We start from the raw sequence: 18,707 nt of genomic DNA, 5'->3' as shown, positions 1-18,707 counted from the left end.
TCAGTCTGAAGAAGGGTCTCGACCCGAAACGTCACCCATTCCTTCTCTCCTCAGATGCTGCCTGACCTGCTGAGTTACTCCAGCATTTTGTGAATAAATACCTTCGATTTGTACCAGCATCTGCAGTTATCTTCTTACGTGGAAGATGGGATGTAATGTTTCAATGATGCAAGACGTTAGTGAGGATGCACTTGCAGTATTGAGTTCAGTTTTGACCACTTTGCTATGGGGAAGATACCATTAAACTGGAAAGAGTGGAAAGGTTTATGAACATATTGCCAAGTTGTTCCCAATGTGAACATGTTCCCAATGTTGGGGGAGTCCAGAACAAGGGGCCACAGTTTAAGAATAAGGGGTAGGCCATTTAGAACGGAGATGAGGAAGAACTTTTTCAGTCAGAGAGTGGTGAAGGTGTGGAATTCTCTGCCTCAGAAGGCAGTGGAGGCCAGTTCGTTTGATGCTTTCAAGAGAGAGCTGGATAGAGCTCTTAAGGATAGCGGAGTGAGGGGGTACGGGGAGAAGGCAGGAACGGGGTACTGATTGAGAGTGATCAGCCATGATCGCATTGAATGGCGGTGCTCGCTCGATGGGCTGAATGGCCTACTCCTGCACCTATTGTCTATTGTCTATTGTCTAAGACGCCAGGGGCCTGAGCTATAGTGACAGGTGGACAGGCTAGGACATTTTTCTTTGGAGCATAGGAGGCTGAAGGGTGATCTTATAGAGGTGTATAAAATCATGAAGGGAATAGATAGGGTGAATCCAGAGTCCTTTTTCTCAGGGTGGGGGAATCAAGAACTAGAGGGCATAAGTTTAGGGTGAGAGGGGAAAGATGCAATCGGAACCTGAGGGACAACATTTTCACACAGAGGGTGTTGGGTATATGAAACAAGCTGCCAGTGGAAGTGGAGCCGATTGGAATATCCTCCTGTGCTTTTCGTTTACGAACCTTGGTAGCTTCTTCAAAGGCAGAGTTTATCATCTTTTTGGCCACCTTGACTGTCACCAATAGTAAATAGCTTGAAAAGTTGCAGGCAAACACTGAGAAACCCATGTGTGCAGGAAGGAACTGCAGATGCTGGTTTAAACCGAAGATAGACACAAAAAGCTGGAGTAACTCAGCGGGACAGGCAGCATCTCTGGAGAGAAGGAATTGGTGACGTTTCGGGTCGAGTCTGAAGAAGGATCTCGACCTGAAACGTCACCCATTCCCTCTCTTCAGAGATGCTGCCTGTCCCACCGAGTTACTCCAGCATCTTGTGTCTAGCTACTGAAAAACCCAGGCTGTGAAGCACATGCGTCCGTACTGCCAGTTTGTTCAGGAACCTTGTCGGTTGCAACAGCCCAGCATGTTCATTTAGTTTAGTTTAGAGACACAGCGCGAAACAGGCCCTTTCGGCGCGCCGACCAGCGATCCCCGCACATTAACACTATCCTATACCCACTAGGGACAAGTTTTACTTTTACCGAGCCAATTAACCTACATACCTGTATGTCTTCGGAGTGCGGGAGGAAACCAAAGATCTTGGTGAAAACCCACGCAGGCTACAGGGAGAACGTACAAACTCCGTACAGACGGCACCCGGAGTCGGGATGGAACCCGGGTCTCCGGCGCTGCATTCGCTGTAAGGCAGCAACTCTACCGCTGCGCTACCGTGCCGATGCTTCACCGTATGCATTATGTAATTCTTTAACAAAACAAAAAGGCTTTATCTGTTTGAAGCAGCCAGCAAGGATGCAAGAAGAATTGTCCAAGCCAATTTTGAGCCAGAGTGTCTCAGATATCCCTAGTACACAGAAAGTTAGTCACCAAAAACAGATCTTGGCACTCACGTTATATTCCCCTTTAAAGTTTGTACACATGAGACTTGAATGTTACTCCATTAGAAATACAGTAACAACAGAGACTATTCAGTAAGGGTCAATTCCCCAACTACTTTTTAACTGAAGGCAGACACAAAATGCCGGAGTAACTCAGCGGGACAGGCAGCATCTCTGGATGGAAGGAATGGGTGGCCTTTCGGGTTGAGACCCTTCTTCAGACTGCCCCGACAGTTATTGGTACAGGATTAAAGATAGAAGGGGATAGACCCCTTTATGGGTGTATAAAACCATGAGAGGAATAGATCTGGTCGATGCACAGTCCCTTGCCCTGAGTAGGTGAATCGAGGACCAGAGGACATAGGTTTAAGGTGAAGAGGAAAAGAATAGGAATCTGAGGGGTAATTTTTCCACACAAAGGGTGGTGGGGGTATGGAACGAGCTGCCAGAGGAGGTAGTTGAGGCTGGGACTATCCCAACATTAGATAGGACAGGTTTGGACAGGCATATGGACCAAACATGGGCAGGTGGAACTAGTGTAGCTGGGACATTGTTGGCCAGTGTAGACAGGTTGGGCTGAAGGGCCTGTTTTACACACTGTATCACTCCATGAGCGGAAGGGCCTCCCTCTGTTGTAATAAGTATGAAGGTGACAGGTATTTTGGGTGGAAACAGGTGATCATTAAACAGCTCTTCCCCCACCATTTAACTGGTTCACGGATGATTTATGCCTCAATTGAATTTATCCCCCTTTCTTCCACAGCCATCAGCACCCCAAATTAAAACTCTACAAGTTCCAAACGTTTAGCCTCCAGTTTAACAGCGTTTTGCAGGAAACAATTCCTTGTTTCCACACATTACCTCAGCTCTAGTTTTTTTTTTTTTATTTGGTCACAGCAATTGAATGGCATGGCCAATATTTGTTGTTTTTTCTCAAAATGACAGAGTAATTGTTTACTCTGGAGAGTCTCGACCCAAAATGCCACCTATCCGTGTTCTCCAGTGACCTGCTGAGTTTCTCCAGCACTTTGTGTCCTAATCTAACTGCTCACCGTGATCCCTAACTGTTTATTCTGCAAGCTTTATGTGTGTATGTGAACAAATAACTTCATTTCCCCTTGGTGTATATGACAATAAACTAAACATAGACACAAGGAGCAACTCTGAGCAGGTCAGGCAGCATCTCCAGAGAAAAGGAATAGGTGACGTTTTGGGTCGAGATCCTTCTTCAGACTGAAGAAAGATCTCGACCCGAAACGTCACCCATTCCTTCTCTCCAGAGATGCTGCCTGTCCCACTGAGTCACTCCAGCATTTTGTGTCTACCACTTCAAGGGTGGGCCTGAGGTCACATGTAAACCCAAACTATTAGAGGGAAGAGTTAATTCCCTAATGGATATTGTGAGAAAATAACTGCAGATGCTGGTACAAATCGAAAGTATTTATTCACAAAATGCTGGAGTAACTCAGCAGGTCAGGCAGCATCTCGGGAGAGAAGGAATGGGTGATGTTTCGGGTCGAGACCCTTCTTCAGACTGATGTCAGGGGGCGGGACAAAAGAAGGATATAGGTGGAGACAGGAAGATAGAGGGAGATCTGGGAAGGAGGAGAGAGGGACAGAGGAACTATCTAAAGTTGGAGAAGTCAATGTTCATACCACTGGGCTGCAAGCTGCCCATGCGAAATATTTGGTGCTGTTCCTCCAATTTCCGGTGGGCCTCACTATGGCACTGGAGGAGGCCCATGACAGAAAGGTCAGACTGGGAGTGGGAGGGGGAGTTGAAGTGCTCGGCCACCAGGAGATCAGTTTGGTCAATGCGGACCGAGCGCAGGTGTTCAGCGAAGCCTGCGCTTGGTTTCGTCGATGTAAATAAGTTGACCTATCCCTAATATCCCTAATGGATATTAGTGAATGCGGTGGGGATCTTATCACAATCGGGCAATTGCCACTACTGACATATTTTAATTGACCGTTTGTACCCGGAGTCTCTGACTCTTTAAGGCAGCAACTCTACTGCCTTGCCCCTTCTTTTCATTTATTTTTTTCTGTGCCAATGCACTAGCTTTTTTCTGACTTCTTTTTTGCGAGTCCTAAACCTCACTGCCCCTCAGCAGTTCTTCGCCTCCACGCCGCGAAGCTCAGATCACGGGCGTTGTGGTAACCACCCACACATTTAGTCAAGGACCTGTCAGCGCCCTTGCACGCCCCTGCATGAATGCGATCTTACAGCAATGCCTCAAACGCTCTGGTGATGATCAAGTGAAACTCCCAGGAAAGAGCATTATTTTACAGCGCAGTCCGCAAAACTAAAACGTTGCTCATTCTAATGCAAATGCTATTGCTTTAGAGTTAGAGCTACAGCGTGAAAACGGGCCCTTTGGCCCACTAGATCCATGCTGACCATCAATTATACGTCCGTACTAGTTCTATGTTATTTCATTTTCTCATCCACTCCCTGCACACGAGGGGCAACATACAGAGGCCAATTAACCTACAAACCCGCACGTATACGGGATGCGAGAGGAAACTGGAGGAAACCAAAGCAATCACAGGGAGAACGTGAAGACTCCACACGGGTAGTGTCCAAGGTCAGGATTGAAGCCGGCGCCGGTCTCTGGCGCCGTGAGGCAAGAACACGACCTGTTGTGCCACGTGATTGTTTGCTCTCATTTATGGCCATTGGTTTTTAACTGGTGGGACTAATAAGGCCATGGTTAGAAGGCTGGTGTTATAAAATCTAATTTGTATCTAAATTATTATTGCCAGTTATAATCTCTTGCCCCAGATGCCAGTTGTAGGCTATGAAGTATATAAGATGTACCATAGCCCGTGATGTTTCTCCTTCTTTCCCTCAACAACCTGCTGTCTGGGGTTCCCTGCCGACAGTGGAAGAGCTGGCCCCTGTTTCAATATCTAAAGGGGCTGCTCCTTGCCTTTTGGCTGCACTTCTCGCCCACCATCCTCATCTTTGGACACCCAGTGCGTAGCGGAGAGGGGAAGCCGAGGATGTCCTGGTTGGGTTGCTCCTGGGCCTGGGCCTGGCCAAGTCTGGCCATCCGCGACTCATGGCGCCAGGCAGAAGAGGGCTCTGCCCGAGCCAGCTGCCTGCCCCTTTTCCGGGGTAACGTCCGCGCCCGGGCGGTGTTGTGCACGGGCAACCTGGGAGGTTTCCGGGACCGCTGGGCACCGTGGGGGGGATTGGATGCATCCTGGATAGGGATTGTAATATAGTTGTATAATAGTTTCATTTGGTATATGTGTTTGCATTGTATTCTGGTGGTGGGTTCTGTTTTATTTTATTGCCGACCGCACGAAGACTAGTCTTCATGGAACAAGCCCCTCACTGCAGCACTGCGAGATGTCCTGTGGCTGTGAAAGGTCTCATCCCGTCTCTTCACCAGTTCCCTCTCCCACCAGAGCAGGGCTTTGGGAAACGCTCGTAGCAGGAGATGGCCGAGTTTCAGCATGATCCCAGCCTTGCCACACAGCAGGGTTTCCAGTCTCCTGCCAGTTTAGTTTACAGATACAGCGCGGAAACAGGCCCTTCAGCCCACCGAGTCCGCACCAACCAGCGATCCCCGCACATTAACTCTACCCTACACACTAGGGACAAGTTCACATTTATACCAAGCCAATTAATCTACAAGCCTGTATGTCTGTACATCTTTGTGGAGGAAACCGAAGATCTCGGAGAAAACCCACGTAGGTCACACGTGCAAACTCTGTGCAGACAAGCTCCCGTGGTCAGGATCGAACCCGGGTCTCTGGCGCTGTAAGGCAGTAGCTCTACTGCTGCGCCACCGTGCCGCCCTTCAGTCTCCTGCCAGTAGCTTTCTTTCATTGGTGTGTGTGTGTGTGTGTTGTTTACCACAGCCTGTCTGGATTTCAGAAGCAGAATGTGACGTTCTTGAGAACCGCACACTAAAATAGTAACAGATGTCTGTAATATATTCCAGCCCCAATTGTGATGCTGAAAACCAGCCTATGAATCTGTGGTCTGGCACAGGAATCAGCAGAGGCCTGGCCCCAGGCTCATCCAGTGTTGGCCATCAGGGAAGCCAAGACCATCTGCTTATACATTCACAGGACGGTCAGCAAATACCACCCATTCTGAGTTGCCTCTTGAAAAATGTAGTTTAGTACTTCCATTTCAGAAGGCAGTTAACCAATGCTGGGGAGTGGGGGCGGTTGAGGCAGTGCAGTGCCTCAATGGTGGAGTGGGTCACTGGAGGCCCAGCAGCAGCCTGGGCCTCGGCTGGACTGGACCGCTCCACGAGCCCGACTGCATGGAGCAAACATGGCCTGCAGTGCACAGACAACGGCTAAGCTTGGCCAGGCCAACCCTGCAACACTGCCAGGACCACAGGCCTTCATGGTCAGGTTGTGAACTCTACACCTGTAACAACTGGGACTTGGGAAATGACACCAAATCTGGCCACTCTGTATATTATCTCAGTGTACTACTGTTACACACTTTTACTGTATCAGAGATGCTTATCTAAGATGTACTTGTTACTGTCATATGTTGAAAGACTGGAGCGACTAGGCTTGTATACACTGGAATTTAGAAGGATGAGAGGAGATCTTATCGAAAAGAATAAGATTATTAAGGGGTTGGACACGTTAGAGGCAGGAAACATGTTCCCAATCGATTTATTCACAAAATGCTGGAGTAACTCAGCAGGTCAGGCAGCATCTCGGGAGAGAAGGAATGGGTGACGTTTCAGGTCGAGACCCTTCTTCAGACTCCCAATGTTGGGGGAGTCCAGAACAAGGGGCCACAGTTTAAGAATAAGGGGTAGGCCATTTAGAACTGAGATGAGGAAAAACTTTTTTAGTCAGAGTTGTGAATCTGTGGAATTCTCTGCCTCAGAAGGCAGTGGAGGCCAATTCTCTGAATGCATTCAAGAGAGAGCTAGATAGAGCTCTTAAGAATAGCGGAGTCAGGGGGTATGGGGAGAAGGTAGGAACGGGTTAGGATCAGCCGTGATCACATTGAATGGCGGTGCTGGCTCGAAGGGCCGAATGACCTACTCCTGCACCTATTGTCTATTGTTTATTGTCTATGTATCTAAGTGCTTATGTATAGTGATACTTGTACTGAACTGTATACAAAAATTTATTTCACTGTATCTCAGTACATGTGACAAATTAGGTACCATTGAGCCATTAACACATTACCATCAGAGGGTGGTGAGTGATGGAGGTACTGGCCAAAACCAGGCAGGAATAGTAGACTCCCTTCGCTATCTGACATTAATGAACCAGTGGTGCTTTTAGTGACTTTCTGGTCATTTCTGAGGTTCTTTATTCCAGACCCAGATTTATATAAAGTTAAATTCCTTAGCTTCTCTGATGAGATCTGAATGAATATCTTTGAATCAAGCCCGTGTGTGTTCCTGCAGCAATATAACCACAATGATACCTTTAAGAAAGTGAACCTTGAGACACTGCCACTGCTCGTGGGCTGGGCGAGGTTGGGCCAGGGTGGAGTGGAGTTGGTGTTGGAGATGGAAATCATCAAAGATGGGACCACGCAAGTTATCAATTCAAGTGAAGAAATTGGGAGGTCATGTTGCAGTTGTGTAAGACGTTGGTGAGGCCGCATTTATAGCATTGTGTTCAGTTCTGGGCACCACATTATAGGCGAGCTGGAAAGGGCACAGGGAAGATTCACAAGGATGTTGCCAGGACTCGAGGGTGTGAGCTATAGGCAGAGGTTGAGTAGGCTGGGACTCTATTTCTTGAAGTGCAGGAGGACGAGGGGTGATCTTATTGAGGTGTATAAAATCATGAGAGGAATAGATCGGGTAAAGTCACTTGCCCAGAGTAGGTGAATCGAGGACCAGAGGACATAGGTTTAAGGTGAAGGGGAAAAGATATAATAGGAATCTGAGGGGTAACTTTTTCACACAAAGGGTGGTGGGTGTATGGAACAGGCTGCCAGAGGAGGTAGTTGAGGCAGGGACTATCCCAACATTTAAGAAACAGTTAGACAGGTACATGGATAGGAAAAGTTTTGGAGGGATATGGACCAAAACATAGGCCGGTGGGACTAGTGTAGCTGGGACATGTTGGCCGGTGTGGGCAAGTTTGTCCGAAGGGCATGTTTCCACAGTGAATCACTCTACGACTCTATGACTAAGTAGGAGGTAAATAGATGTAAAAGTGGAGAAACCACTGGACCTAGCAATTCCATTTTCAAGCATTTGCACACACTTCTACGCACACTTACGCACTAAGCACAATCTACGCACACTTACCTACTTTGTAATCAGGTCCTCGATGCCTGTTCTCCCAGCAGTCAACTGTCAAGCTGATGGTCTGCCCTTGTATAAAAAGGACGACTCGATATGGTCTGGTGGAAGTAATGTGTCAGACAACAGTGGTGAGAAAAAAAAAGGAGGAATGTAGTGGATAAGGAGAAGTTTACAAGAAAGGGAAAGAAAATGAAAACAAGGTACTTCATTTCAAGGGGTTGGTGGACTGGTGTAAATGGATTCACAGCGGTGGGAGATGGGCAAGTAGGCGCCATTAGCAGCAGAGTCATATGTTCCTTTGTTCTTGAAATGAAGATCATTCATCGGTAACCCATCACCAGAAATTGATGGCAAACAAGTTAAAACACATCTCCAAATAACTGGAGGCCTTCCAGCATTATGAAACTTTATTAAAATTCACTTAATCCTTGCTGGCCTTGTCAAAATTGCCATAACGTCTTAAGCCTTAAGTAAATATAACTAATGATTTACACTCTAGCATTTCTCCTTTGAACAGAGTGCCTGGATAACAGAGAATACCAATAAATTCAACATGACAGTGTTCATTTCATATTCAATCGACGTTGCATGAAACAAAGACAAAAATATAATCTACATAGACACAGAAAGCTGGAGTAACTCAGCGGGACAGGCAGCAGCACCTCTGGAGAGAAGGAATGGGTGACGTTTCGGGTCGAGACCCTTCTTCGTTCCTTCTCTCCAGAGATGCTGTCTCATGAGAGGAGTTACTCCACCTTTTTGTGTCCATCTTCGGTTCAAACCAGCATCTGCAGTTGCTTCTTACACAATATAATCTACATGTCGGTTTTCACAAACAGAAATATTGAAACATTGGACAAAGACCCTGTCACAATAACTGGCACTGAATATTCAGGCTGCACCTCTGAAAGACCAACGCAGCAGCCTCTGGCTTTGTTTTTTTGAGAAGCTGAGGTAGTGACGTCACATTCCTCACAAAAACATCAGACCCCCACCCAAACAGATGATCAATCTGTTGGCCCGAACCATCCAGGCCACCAGACCACTGGGCCAAACAGAGCAATGCAGATATATATCCATCACCCAACTCACTGAGTCAAACAACACACACAGGGAATGGAAGAGTGTCATAAAATCTTTGGGACACTTATAGAAATGCGAAAAAATAGTGGGGATTATCGTTAAGATGGGGGATGTAGGCGGTAAATAACAGTAGCATGGAATGTAACATGAAGAAGTGGACGGATTGCGGGTTACGATGAGCTTGATGAGGTGACTGGGGCACACGGACGAATACTGCTGATATTCGGGTGGACAGCACGGTTAAAGTAACCTGCCCAAGAGCGTCTCAAAGAGTAGTCGACTGCCTGTGGGAATGAGAACTCTCGGACAAAGCGTTCCTGCTGTCACCGAAGACCCAAGTGAAGAAACCATTGCAGAGGGTAGAGGTTTACCAGCATGAAGAACTCAACAGCACGCAGCACAGAGCAAGCCCTCTCGATCCACAACGTGCACAGCCCCTCCCACTGTGCTCACTGCAGCGACCTGTGCACCAAATATCAAATACAATTTCTTCATCCGTTACGCTCATCCATCTGTAATATTGGTGAGGCTTGTTTGCTTTATTTCCCCTTTTTATTTTTTCCCTCTGGGATGGAAAGACAAAGCCCTGCGAGACCGGCAAGGAATATCTTCCTGCTCTGCAATTGACAACTCTTACATTCTTTTGACTTTGTTCCCACTCTTCCATTGCTAGCATCCACTCACTCACTGACTGACCAGGCAACTTTGTTTTGCAGCTTAACCATGAACTGTCCTGCTGTGGTTGTACACCACAGGAGGCAATCCCCCTCCCCACATTTCCCACCTATTACTGAGCTTCTTTCCCAGTTCTGATAAAGGGCTTTCACCTGAAACATTGGCTTGGGATTGTTTAGTTTACAGATACAGCATGGAAACAGGCCCTTCAGCCCCACCGAGACCATGCCAACCATTGCCTACTCGTAGTAACGCAGCGGGTCAGGCAGCATCTCTGGAGAAAACGAATAGGTGACGTTTCAAGTTGAGCCCTTTCTTCAGACTGAAGAAGGGTCTCGACCCGAAACGTCACCCATTACTTCTCTCCAGAGATGCTGCCTGTCCCGCTGAGTTACTCCAGCATTTGGTGTCTACCTTCGATTTAAACCAGCATCTGCAGTTTTGTTTTCCTACACATTTTGCTTGGATTGGAGGGGGAATTGAACAACTACATTTGTTTTCCTTGAAGCAAAGGAGGTTGAGGGGTGACCTGATAAAAGTGTACAAAATGATAAGATGCATAGATAGGGTTAATAATCATGATCTTTGTTCCTTGATGGGGCAATTAAAAACAGGAGGCTATTGGTTTAATGAGAGAGGAAGCAGTTGCAAAGGGGATTTGAAGGGAAAGCCTTTTAAGGGGAAAGAGTGGTTGGCATCTGGAATTCACAACCAGAGGAGGTGGTGGCATCAGATACAATCACTCTATTCAAGAGAGATTTAGATAGGCACTTAAATAGGCAAGCTATAGAAGGTAGGCACAAAAGGCTGGAGTAACTCAGTGGGACAGGCAACATCTCTGGAGAGAAGGAATGGATGACGTTTCGGGTTGAGACCATTCTGCAGTCTGAAGACGGCCCGAAACGTCACCCATTCCTTCTCTCCAGAGATGCTGCCTGTCCCACTGAGTGACTCCAGCTTTTTGTGTCTATCTTCGGTTTAAACCAGCATCTGCAGTTCCTTCCAACACATGGTACGGGCGGCACGGTAGCGCAGCGGTAGAGTTGCTGCTTTACAGCGAATGCAGCGCCGGAGACTCAGGTTCGATCCTGACTACGGGTGCTGCACTGTAAGGAGTTTGTACGTTCTCCCCGTGACCTGCGTGGGTTTTCTCCGAGATCTTCGGTTTCCTCCCACACTCCAAAGACGTACAGGTATGTAGGTTAATTGGCTGGGTAAATGTAAAAATTGTCCCTAGTGGGTGTAGGATAGTGTTAATGTACGGGGATCGCTGGGCGGCACGGACTTGGAGGGCCGAAAAGGCTTGTTTCCGGCTGTATATATATGATGATATGATGATGATGATGATGATGGTACAGTAGGAAGCCGACCTATTATATGCAAATGGCATTCATGTAGATGGACAAAAGGGTCAGCAATTTTATGACTCTATTTTGCTAAGTGGATTGAACATTAGGTTGATGGCAAGTGGAAGTACTTTTGATCTCCATGTTACAAAATGGATAGATAAAACTGGAGATGTGCCACTATTTACAAAAATGACACTAAATGGGGGATTATTCCCACCAAGAAAGATTTGATAGCCTTTGGGGTGTTTTCCCAGAAAACAGAAGGCTGTTGATCAACCCTCAGAGTCTTTCAAAGTCTGGCAGGGGTTGGGGAGTTCAAAATATTAAATTATTAGATCACATCTTTATGTCTAATCCAGTGTGGACATGACAGACTTATTAAGAGGCCATTCAGCCCAACAAGTCCACGCTACATGAGACACAAAGCTGTTTCCACTGTGGGGGAGACGGCAGGAACGGGGTACTGATTGAGAATGATCAGCCAAGATCACATTGAATGGCGGTGCTGGCTCGAAGGGCCGAATGGCCTCCTCCTGCACCTATTGTCTATTATTGTCTAAAGCAAGACAAGAAAAAATTAAAATCGTCACTTGCATGCGCAGACCGGAACGCAGAAGAATATCTTTAATCGAGAGAGCAGAGGTCAGTGCTACGGGCAAGAGCTGGCTTCAAAAGCCCGGACACATCAATGGAAAATGTTACTAAGCACACGAGGGAGGAATAAATTGAAGGACGGTCTGATAGCAGTAAGATGGAGGCAGACAGAGAGGAAGTTTGTGTGTGGAGCATAAAGGCCAACTGAAATCTGTTGGACAGCATCCTTTCCGTAGATTCTTTACAAATCCACGTGGCTGAGTGTTCCCGGCAGCAACTCAGCAATGCTGAGGCTTCGAGTACACATCCAACCAAACAGAGAATATTATCTCACAATCTATGAGCAAAGGTCAGAAAAATGATCCAAACAAACCACGTTCACTTAACTTGTGACTCCATGATCTGACTAAGTGAATAGTCGACACTTTAAAGTTCAGGGTCATTATCTCACAAGATAAGGCAAGTGCCTGAACTCCCATTAATGCCCTCCCCCATTTCCCCTCCCTCCCCCCACACCATCTACAACTCGCATCCCAGTCCACAAGCTGAGAGTCTTCACCTCTCTCTACACAGCTCCAGGATTCTTAACATATTCCAGTCCCAGGCTGGTTGAAACTCTATTTTGCTGCTGCACTCTGAATGAACTCTGTATCCAACGGCCTGGACATACTTCTGTAGCATTGGACGCGGCTAAAGCACAATTCTCATTTTGCAATGCAACTTTCAGCATTTCCCTTATTCATGACCATTAGCCTGAGATTGCAGTTAAGGTGGGGGGGGGGGGGGGGGGATGAGGATCCAGTGATGAATAACGCGAGGGGCCCTGCTGCTAAGGCTGGTTTTATCGTTGACCCATTCTGACCCTGGGCGGGAAGGATAGATGGTGACGGTGACAGCTTAAGGATAATCTCAGCAATATGAGAGAGGGTCAGGTAGAAGCCATCGCCATGGACCCACATCAGGTGCGTAAGGGGAGGAACTGTTCCCGGGAGACACTGGGCGTTTGGGAAAGGCTGCAATAGATGCTTGCAATTCAATGAGTCACCAAAATGCAATCACCTTGTTTTTCTGAGTGTTTAGTGGGATGGGCCTCTTGTTTCCGGGACATCCACAGCTCCTGGGCAAGGGGGTAAAGCGTGAAACAAGGATACAAGTGTGAGGTAACAATATTACAATGTAAGCCAGCTTATGGATCAGCAAGGTAGAGCTGGAATGAAAGGAATGAAAAACAGCTATTTGCTGAATATTTGTGCTCGCCCACGCTCCCAACCCCAACATCCAGCTGTCCTCTCCAACAGATCTCAGGGTAGGGGTACCGGCTACAGTACCGCCCAGAACACTGTGGACGAGCTAGCTGGACTTGAGGGATGTAAAATCCACTGGTAGCCACCAATGTTGACACCAACATCCTGGCCACAATCACTGTAATCCCACCACTTCCTTCCCCGTTACCCATCCTAACGGGACGAGTTGTGTTGCCAATTGTTAATGGGACAGGTGTAGCTGGGAGCTGCTCCTGGACCTGCCCATCAGCGTGCTGGAAGGTTCGATGTGGGAGCGGCCTGGCCCTTGGGAGCCGACACACAGGTTTCAAAACAAAGCCGTTTGAGCGGCCAGGCACACAGTCACCTTCTGCCTGTCTACGGTCACCTTTATGGCCAAGTGCACGATACAAGGGGGCAAAGGGGGAAATAAAAACGCACAATTATTTAAATTCCATCGTAATGTTGTTGTCCAGGCTGGGTATCGAGTCCAGGAAATCAACGCTGGGAGGCTCGAGTACAACGCAGAGAGGATCGGGATCCGAGGATGAATTGAGCGGTTGACATGGGGAAGTGGAGAAGGGTGGGGGTGGCGATTACAGGCGATTACGCCCTCACAATAAATATTCCCCAACTTTGACACGCCGCCAGTCATTCACTGCATTTCTCCAGAGACATGGGTGTGAAAGTGTGAAGAGCAAAGCTGGCAGGAATCTCAAAATGTTAAAATGTCGAGAAAGAAACAGTCGAGTCCTTCCCACCCTCAAATAACCGTGTCCTGATCGCCGCCCCCGTCCGCGGCCCTGGGGCTCGCGTCCGCATTGGCCTCGTTCAGATCGATCGTCGCTTCGTGCTTTGACTGCCCCTCTGCCTGATGTCTCTCCTTCTCCAACAGCCAGTAATTCACTGCATTGCCAATAAACAGGTAGATGCTGGCAATAATCAGGACCACCCCACAGGCAATGTACACGTAGTGAAAGGCATCGTATGAGTCCTTCAGCATTCCTGCAACACAAAGACAGCTCAGCAGTTATTGCACGCCCCACCCCTGACACAATCGTAACAGAAGAGGACAAGTCTTCTCATCCACAGTGCAGTCCAACCATTTTGTCTAAACCCTCCTCCGTATAATTCCACACCTCCCTCCCCCAACCTGCTCACTGTGCTGACCTTTCCCAAATGCTGACACTTGTTCTCACTCTAGTTCCTCAAGTTCCCACCATTAAATCTCACCCTATCCTCAACCCCCCTATTGCCAACGGTCCCACCCCCCCCCCCTCACCCTGTTCCCAAACAGGCAAATGTACAGCCAACCCTGTCCCCCACCCACTCGCCCATTGTGCAGTTTGCGTTCCCACACTACCCGCTGTATAGACCCTCTTCATAAAACCCCCCACCCTAATCAACATGCATTCCTGGACCCTTATTTTCAACTTTGCGATCCAAATGTGAATTAAACTGCGGCACGGTGGCGCAGCGGTAGAGTTGCTGCCTTACAGAGCTTGCCGCCCCAGAGACCCGGGTTCGATCCCAACTACGGGTGTTGTCTGTACGGAGTTTGTACGTTCTCCCCGTGACCGCATGGGTTTTCACCGAGAGTTTCGGTTTCCTCCCACACTGTAAAGACGTGCAGGTTTGTAGGTTAATTGGCTTGGTACAAGTATAAACTGTCCCTAGTGCGTGTTAGTGTGCGGGGATCGCTGGTCGGCGCGGACTCAGTGGGCCGAAGGGCCTGTTTCCGCGCTGTATCTCTAAACTAAACTAAACCAGACTGCTTATGGCATCAGGGTGGGCTATTAGAGAATTACTTTCAACTGTAATTCCTTGCGTCTGTAATGCAAGGAGATTTGGGAGGCTGGGATTATTCTCCCCACAGCAGAATACGTGAAGGGAAGATTTTATTTAGATGGTCAGAGTCATCAGCAGTTTTGAAAATTTAAGCATTAGACGTGACAGATTTAAGGTAATTGGCAGAAAATCCAATAGGTAAAATATGAAAATATTTATCTTTAAGCAGTGACATTTTCTGATCTGAAGTACACTGAACGGCTGTTGGAGAACTTCAGTTGTGACTTTATACTTTAGAGATACAGCATGGAAATGAGCCCTTCGGCCCAACATGTCCGTGCCGACCAGTGATTGCCCTATACCCCATACACAATCCTACACATTACGGACAATTTACAGAAGCCAATTAACCCACAAACCTGTATGTCTTTGGAGTGTGGGAGGAAACCGGAGCACCCGGAGAAAACCCACGCAGTCACAGGGAGTCAATGAACCATTGTACATTTCTTTAACCATCGTCTGCTTTGGTCTGTCCTTTTCACATCTTACATGTTCTTTGTACACCCTTCCATATCTCTCGTTCCCCTCTCCCCTGACTCAGTCTGAAGAAGGGTCTCGACCCCGAAACGTCACCCATTCCTTCTCTCCAGAGATGCTGCCTGACCCGCTGAGTTACTCCAGCATCTTGTGTTTTATCACAGGGAGAATGTACAAACTCCATGGTGACGGCACCCATAGTCAGGATCGAACCCGGGTCTCTGGTGCTGTGAGGCAGCAACTCTACCACTGCCCCAGCTCAACAAAGACTCTCTAAAAAGAATAACATATCAAGACTAAGGGGAAGGTTCAGGTTTCTGGGAAGACGGAGAGAAGTGAGACCAATGAAAATACTGTGCACGGGCAGGAATAAAAGACAAATTACCTGTGCCATTCTATAACACCGTGACCCACCATTCCAGAAGCAACACATCACCCCAACTTCCAACCCAGCTTACCTAGAAGTGGAGGTCCCAATAACACAGGGCCGCACTCTACGATGGTCACCAGTCCCACGGCACTGGAGAATCTCTCTGCTCCCACTATGTCTATCAGGGTCTCGAACAGGACGGAGCTGAGCATGCCAAAAGCAAAGCCAAAGAAGATGGTGTAAACAACCAGGCCGGTGTAGTCCGTGGCCAAGGGCATCATGATGTGGCAGATGCCATTGTACAGCACGGAGAAGGAGAAAAAGTACTGTATCTTTGGCCTGACCCACTTGGTGTTGGCCAAGAACCCCATGGATGGTCGGGCAAACATGTCCACAAAGGCCAGGATGGAGAGCAGGAAGGCCGCCTTATACTCATCAATCTCCATGTTTTTGGCGTAGGAAGACAGGAAAACCAGAGGAGCGAAGAGTCCGAAGAACATGATGACATTGCCAGACAGGTAGACCAGGAAGCCTCTGTGCTTGAACAGGGACAGGTCCAGGTATTTGTTGATGGTTTGAAAGACAGTACGTTTCGGTGCTTTTGCGCTCTTCAGGAGCTCAGAATTCACCCCCTCCTCTTGCTTGACACTCTCCAATACTTTGGCCGGCTTGGATGGAAGGTTGAGGGGGCGCATCAGAGCCCCAGCTACACAGCAGTTCAACAGGATACCTCCCAGTATCAGGAAGCCCCCTTTCCATGAGTAATTGTCAAGCAGATACTGGTTGAGGGGTGCCAGTGTGCTGAGGAGCACTGGGCTGCCCGCCATGGCGATCCCAATAGCCAGAGGACGTTTTTTGTAGAAGTATTTCCCGATAATGGTCAGTGCAGGCTGCAAGTTGAATGCAAGGCCGAGACCTGGAGAGGAATATATGTCATACAAAATTAACCGCTGGATGCCAAACAAAGGAAATAAAAAGTGTAAGAAGATAACTGCAGATGCTGGTACAAAATCGAAGGTATTTATTCACAAAATGCTGGAGTAACTCAGCAGGTCAGGCAGCATCTCGGGAGAGAAGGAATGGGTGACGTTTCAGGTCGAGACCCTTCTTCAGACTGAAGGGTCTCGACCCGAAACGTCACCCATTCCTTCTCCCCTGAGATGCTGCCTGACCTGCTGAGTTACTCCAGCATTTTGCGGAAGTAAATAAAAACATTCACAAAGCCAGGGTGATAAATTGCTGGTGAGAATGTTCTCTATCTGCATTGTATTCCGATATTCCCACTGCGCCCTATCGCTCGTCTGAGAGGTTCAATGGCTTCTTCATTGTCACATGTACCAGGTGGAGTGAAATACCTTTTATTAGTTTTTGTTTAGTTTAGAGATACAGAGTGGAAACAGGCCCTTCGGCCCACTGAGTCCGCACCGACCAGCGATCCCCACACATTAACACTACTCTACACACACACACACACACACACACACACACACACACACACACACACACACACACACACTAGGGACAATTTACATTTACACCAAGCCAATTAACCTACAAACCTGTACGTCTTTGGAGTGTGGGTGGAAACCAAAGATCTCGGAGAGAACCCACGCAGATCACGGGGAGAACGTACAAACTCCGTACAGACAGCACCCATAGCGGGGATGGAACCCGGGTCTCCGGGCGCTGCAATCGCTGTAAGGCAGCAACTCTACCGCTGCGCCACCGTGACCGCTGAAGGTTATTCTCACCTTCCAGCACTCACGTTTGTTTTCAAATACTTCCACGATCCTGTAGTGTCTGCCTTCCCCAGCCCATCAATATCTGTCCAACCTGCACCATCTCCAAGATCGTAATGCTTAGCACCAGGACTGGTCTTCTTAGTATCCCTCCACTAGCAAATGAGCCAACATCGAGTCGTAGACTCTTACAGCACAGAAACAGGCCCTTTGGCCCATCAGCTCCATGCCAGCCACCAAGCATCCAATAAGCAGCATTTGGCCCTTAGCTCTGGGTCTTAGCATTAAAGATGCTTATCTTGATATCTTTTTAATCATCATATCATATCATATATATACAGCCGGAAACAGGCCCTTTCGGCCCACCAAGTCCGTGCCGCCCAGCGATCCCCGTACATTAACACTATCCTACACCCACTAGGGACAGTTTTTTACATTTACCCAGCCAATTAACCTACATACCTGTACGTCTTTGGAGTGTGGGAGGAAACCGAAGATCTCGGAGAAAACCCACGCAGGTCACGGAGAGAACGTACAAACTCCTTACAGTGCAGCACCCGTAGTTAGGATCGAACCTGAGTCTCCGGCGCTGCATTCGCTGTAAAGCAGCAACTCTACCGCTGCGCTACCGTGCCGCTTGTAAGAGTCTCCACCTTCACCAGCTCTTGGCAGTGCCTTCTATATTTCAAGCACCATCAGGGTGAAAAAAAAATCTTTCTCCGATATCCTCCTCACCTGTTGGGTCTCACTGGGGGAAAAGCTTCCTTGTACGTACGTACCTTCACAACTTTGTATTGCTCAATCTGGTTCCCCCTCAGCCTCCTTCATTCCCCCCAAAACAAAAACAATCCCAGCCTATCCAGCTCCACTCATTACTGAAAAGCTGCAGCCCAGTCATCACCTTGGCAGTCTCCTCTCCACTCTCCCCATCCTTCCAATAGAGTACAGAACTGTATACAAACCTGTGGTCCAACCCATCTCTTGTGCAGTTTTACCCACACCTCTCCAACTCCCATCACCAAGCCTAACTTTTGATCCAATTTGTTTTCTGGGTTGTTTTCCTGTATCCCGTTGGCCCCTAATTTCTGGGCAGTTTCCTAAATCAGACCTCCTGAAAGGCCTTACTTTAGACTCGGTAGATGACATCGACCACACTGCCCTTGGCCTGTATACTTGGCTACCTCTTTGAAAAATTCAATCAAAGTGATCAGACAAGATCTCCCCTAACA

General features: G+C 47.9%; 1 protein-coding gene across 3 annotated transcripts in view; it reads right to left on the bottom strand.

Annotated features, from left to right (window-relative positions):
* Positions 1-12,301: 12,301 nt before the first annotated feature.
* Positions 12,302-18,707, bottom strand: part of LOC144605387 (monocarboxylate transporter 1-like) — an 89,164-nt gene continuing 82,758 nt past the window's right edge. For all 3 annotated transcript variants that reach the window (XM_078420554.1, XM_078420556.1, XM_078420555.1), the window contains exons 4-5: positions 15,828-16,655; positions 12,302-14,049 (exon numbers count right to left, since the gene is read on the bottom strand). In XM_078420554.1, coding sequence (XP_078276680.1) covers positions 13,808-14,049; positions 15,828-16,655 — 1,070 coding nt within the window. In that variant the 3' untranslated portion in view covers positions 12,302-13,807. The remainder of the gene's footprint in view (positions 14,050-15,827; positions 16,656-18,707) is intronic.

Source organism: Rhinoraja longicauda, chromosome 24, assembly GCF_053455715.1.
Source record: "Rhinoraja longicauda isolate Sanriku21f chromosome 24, sRhiLon1.1, whole genome shotgun sequence".
Taxonomy (NCBI): Eukaryota; Metazoa; Chordata; class Chondrichthyes; order Rajiformes; family Arhynchobatidae; genus Rhinoraja; species Rhinoraja longicauda.
Note: the sequence above shows the minus strand (reverse complement) of the source record. Positions and strands in the feature narration are given on the sequence as shown.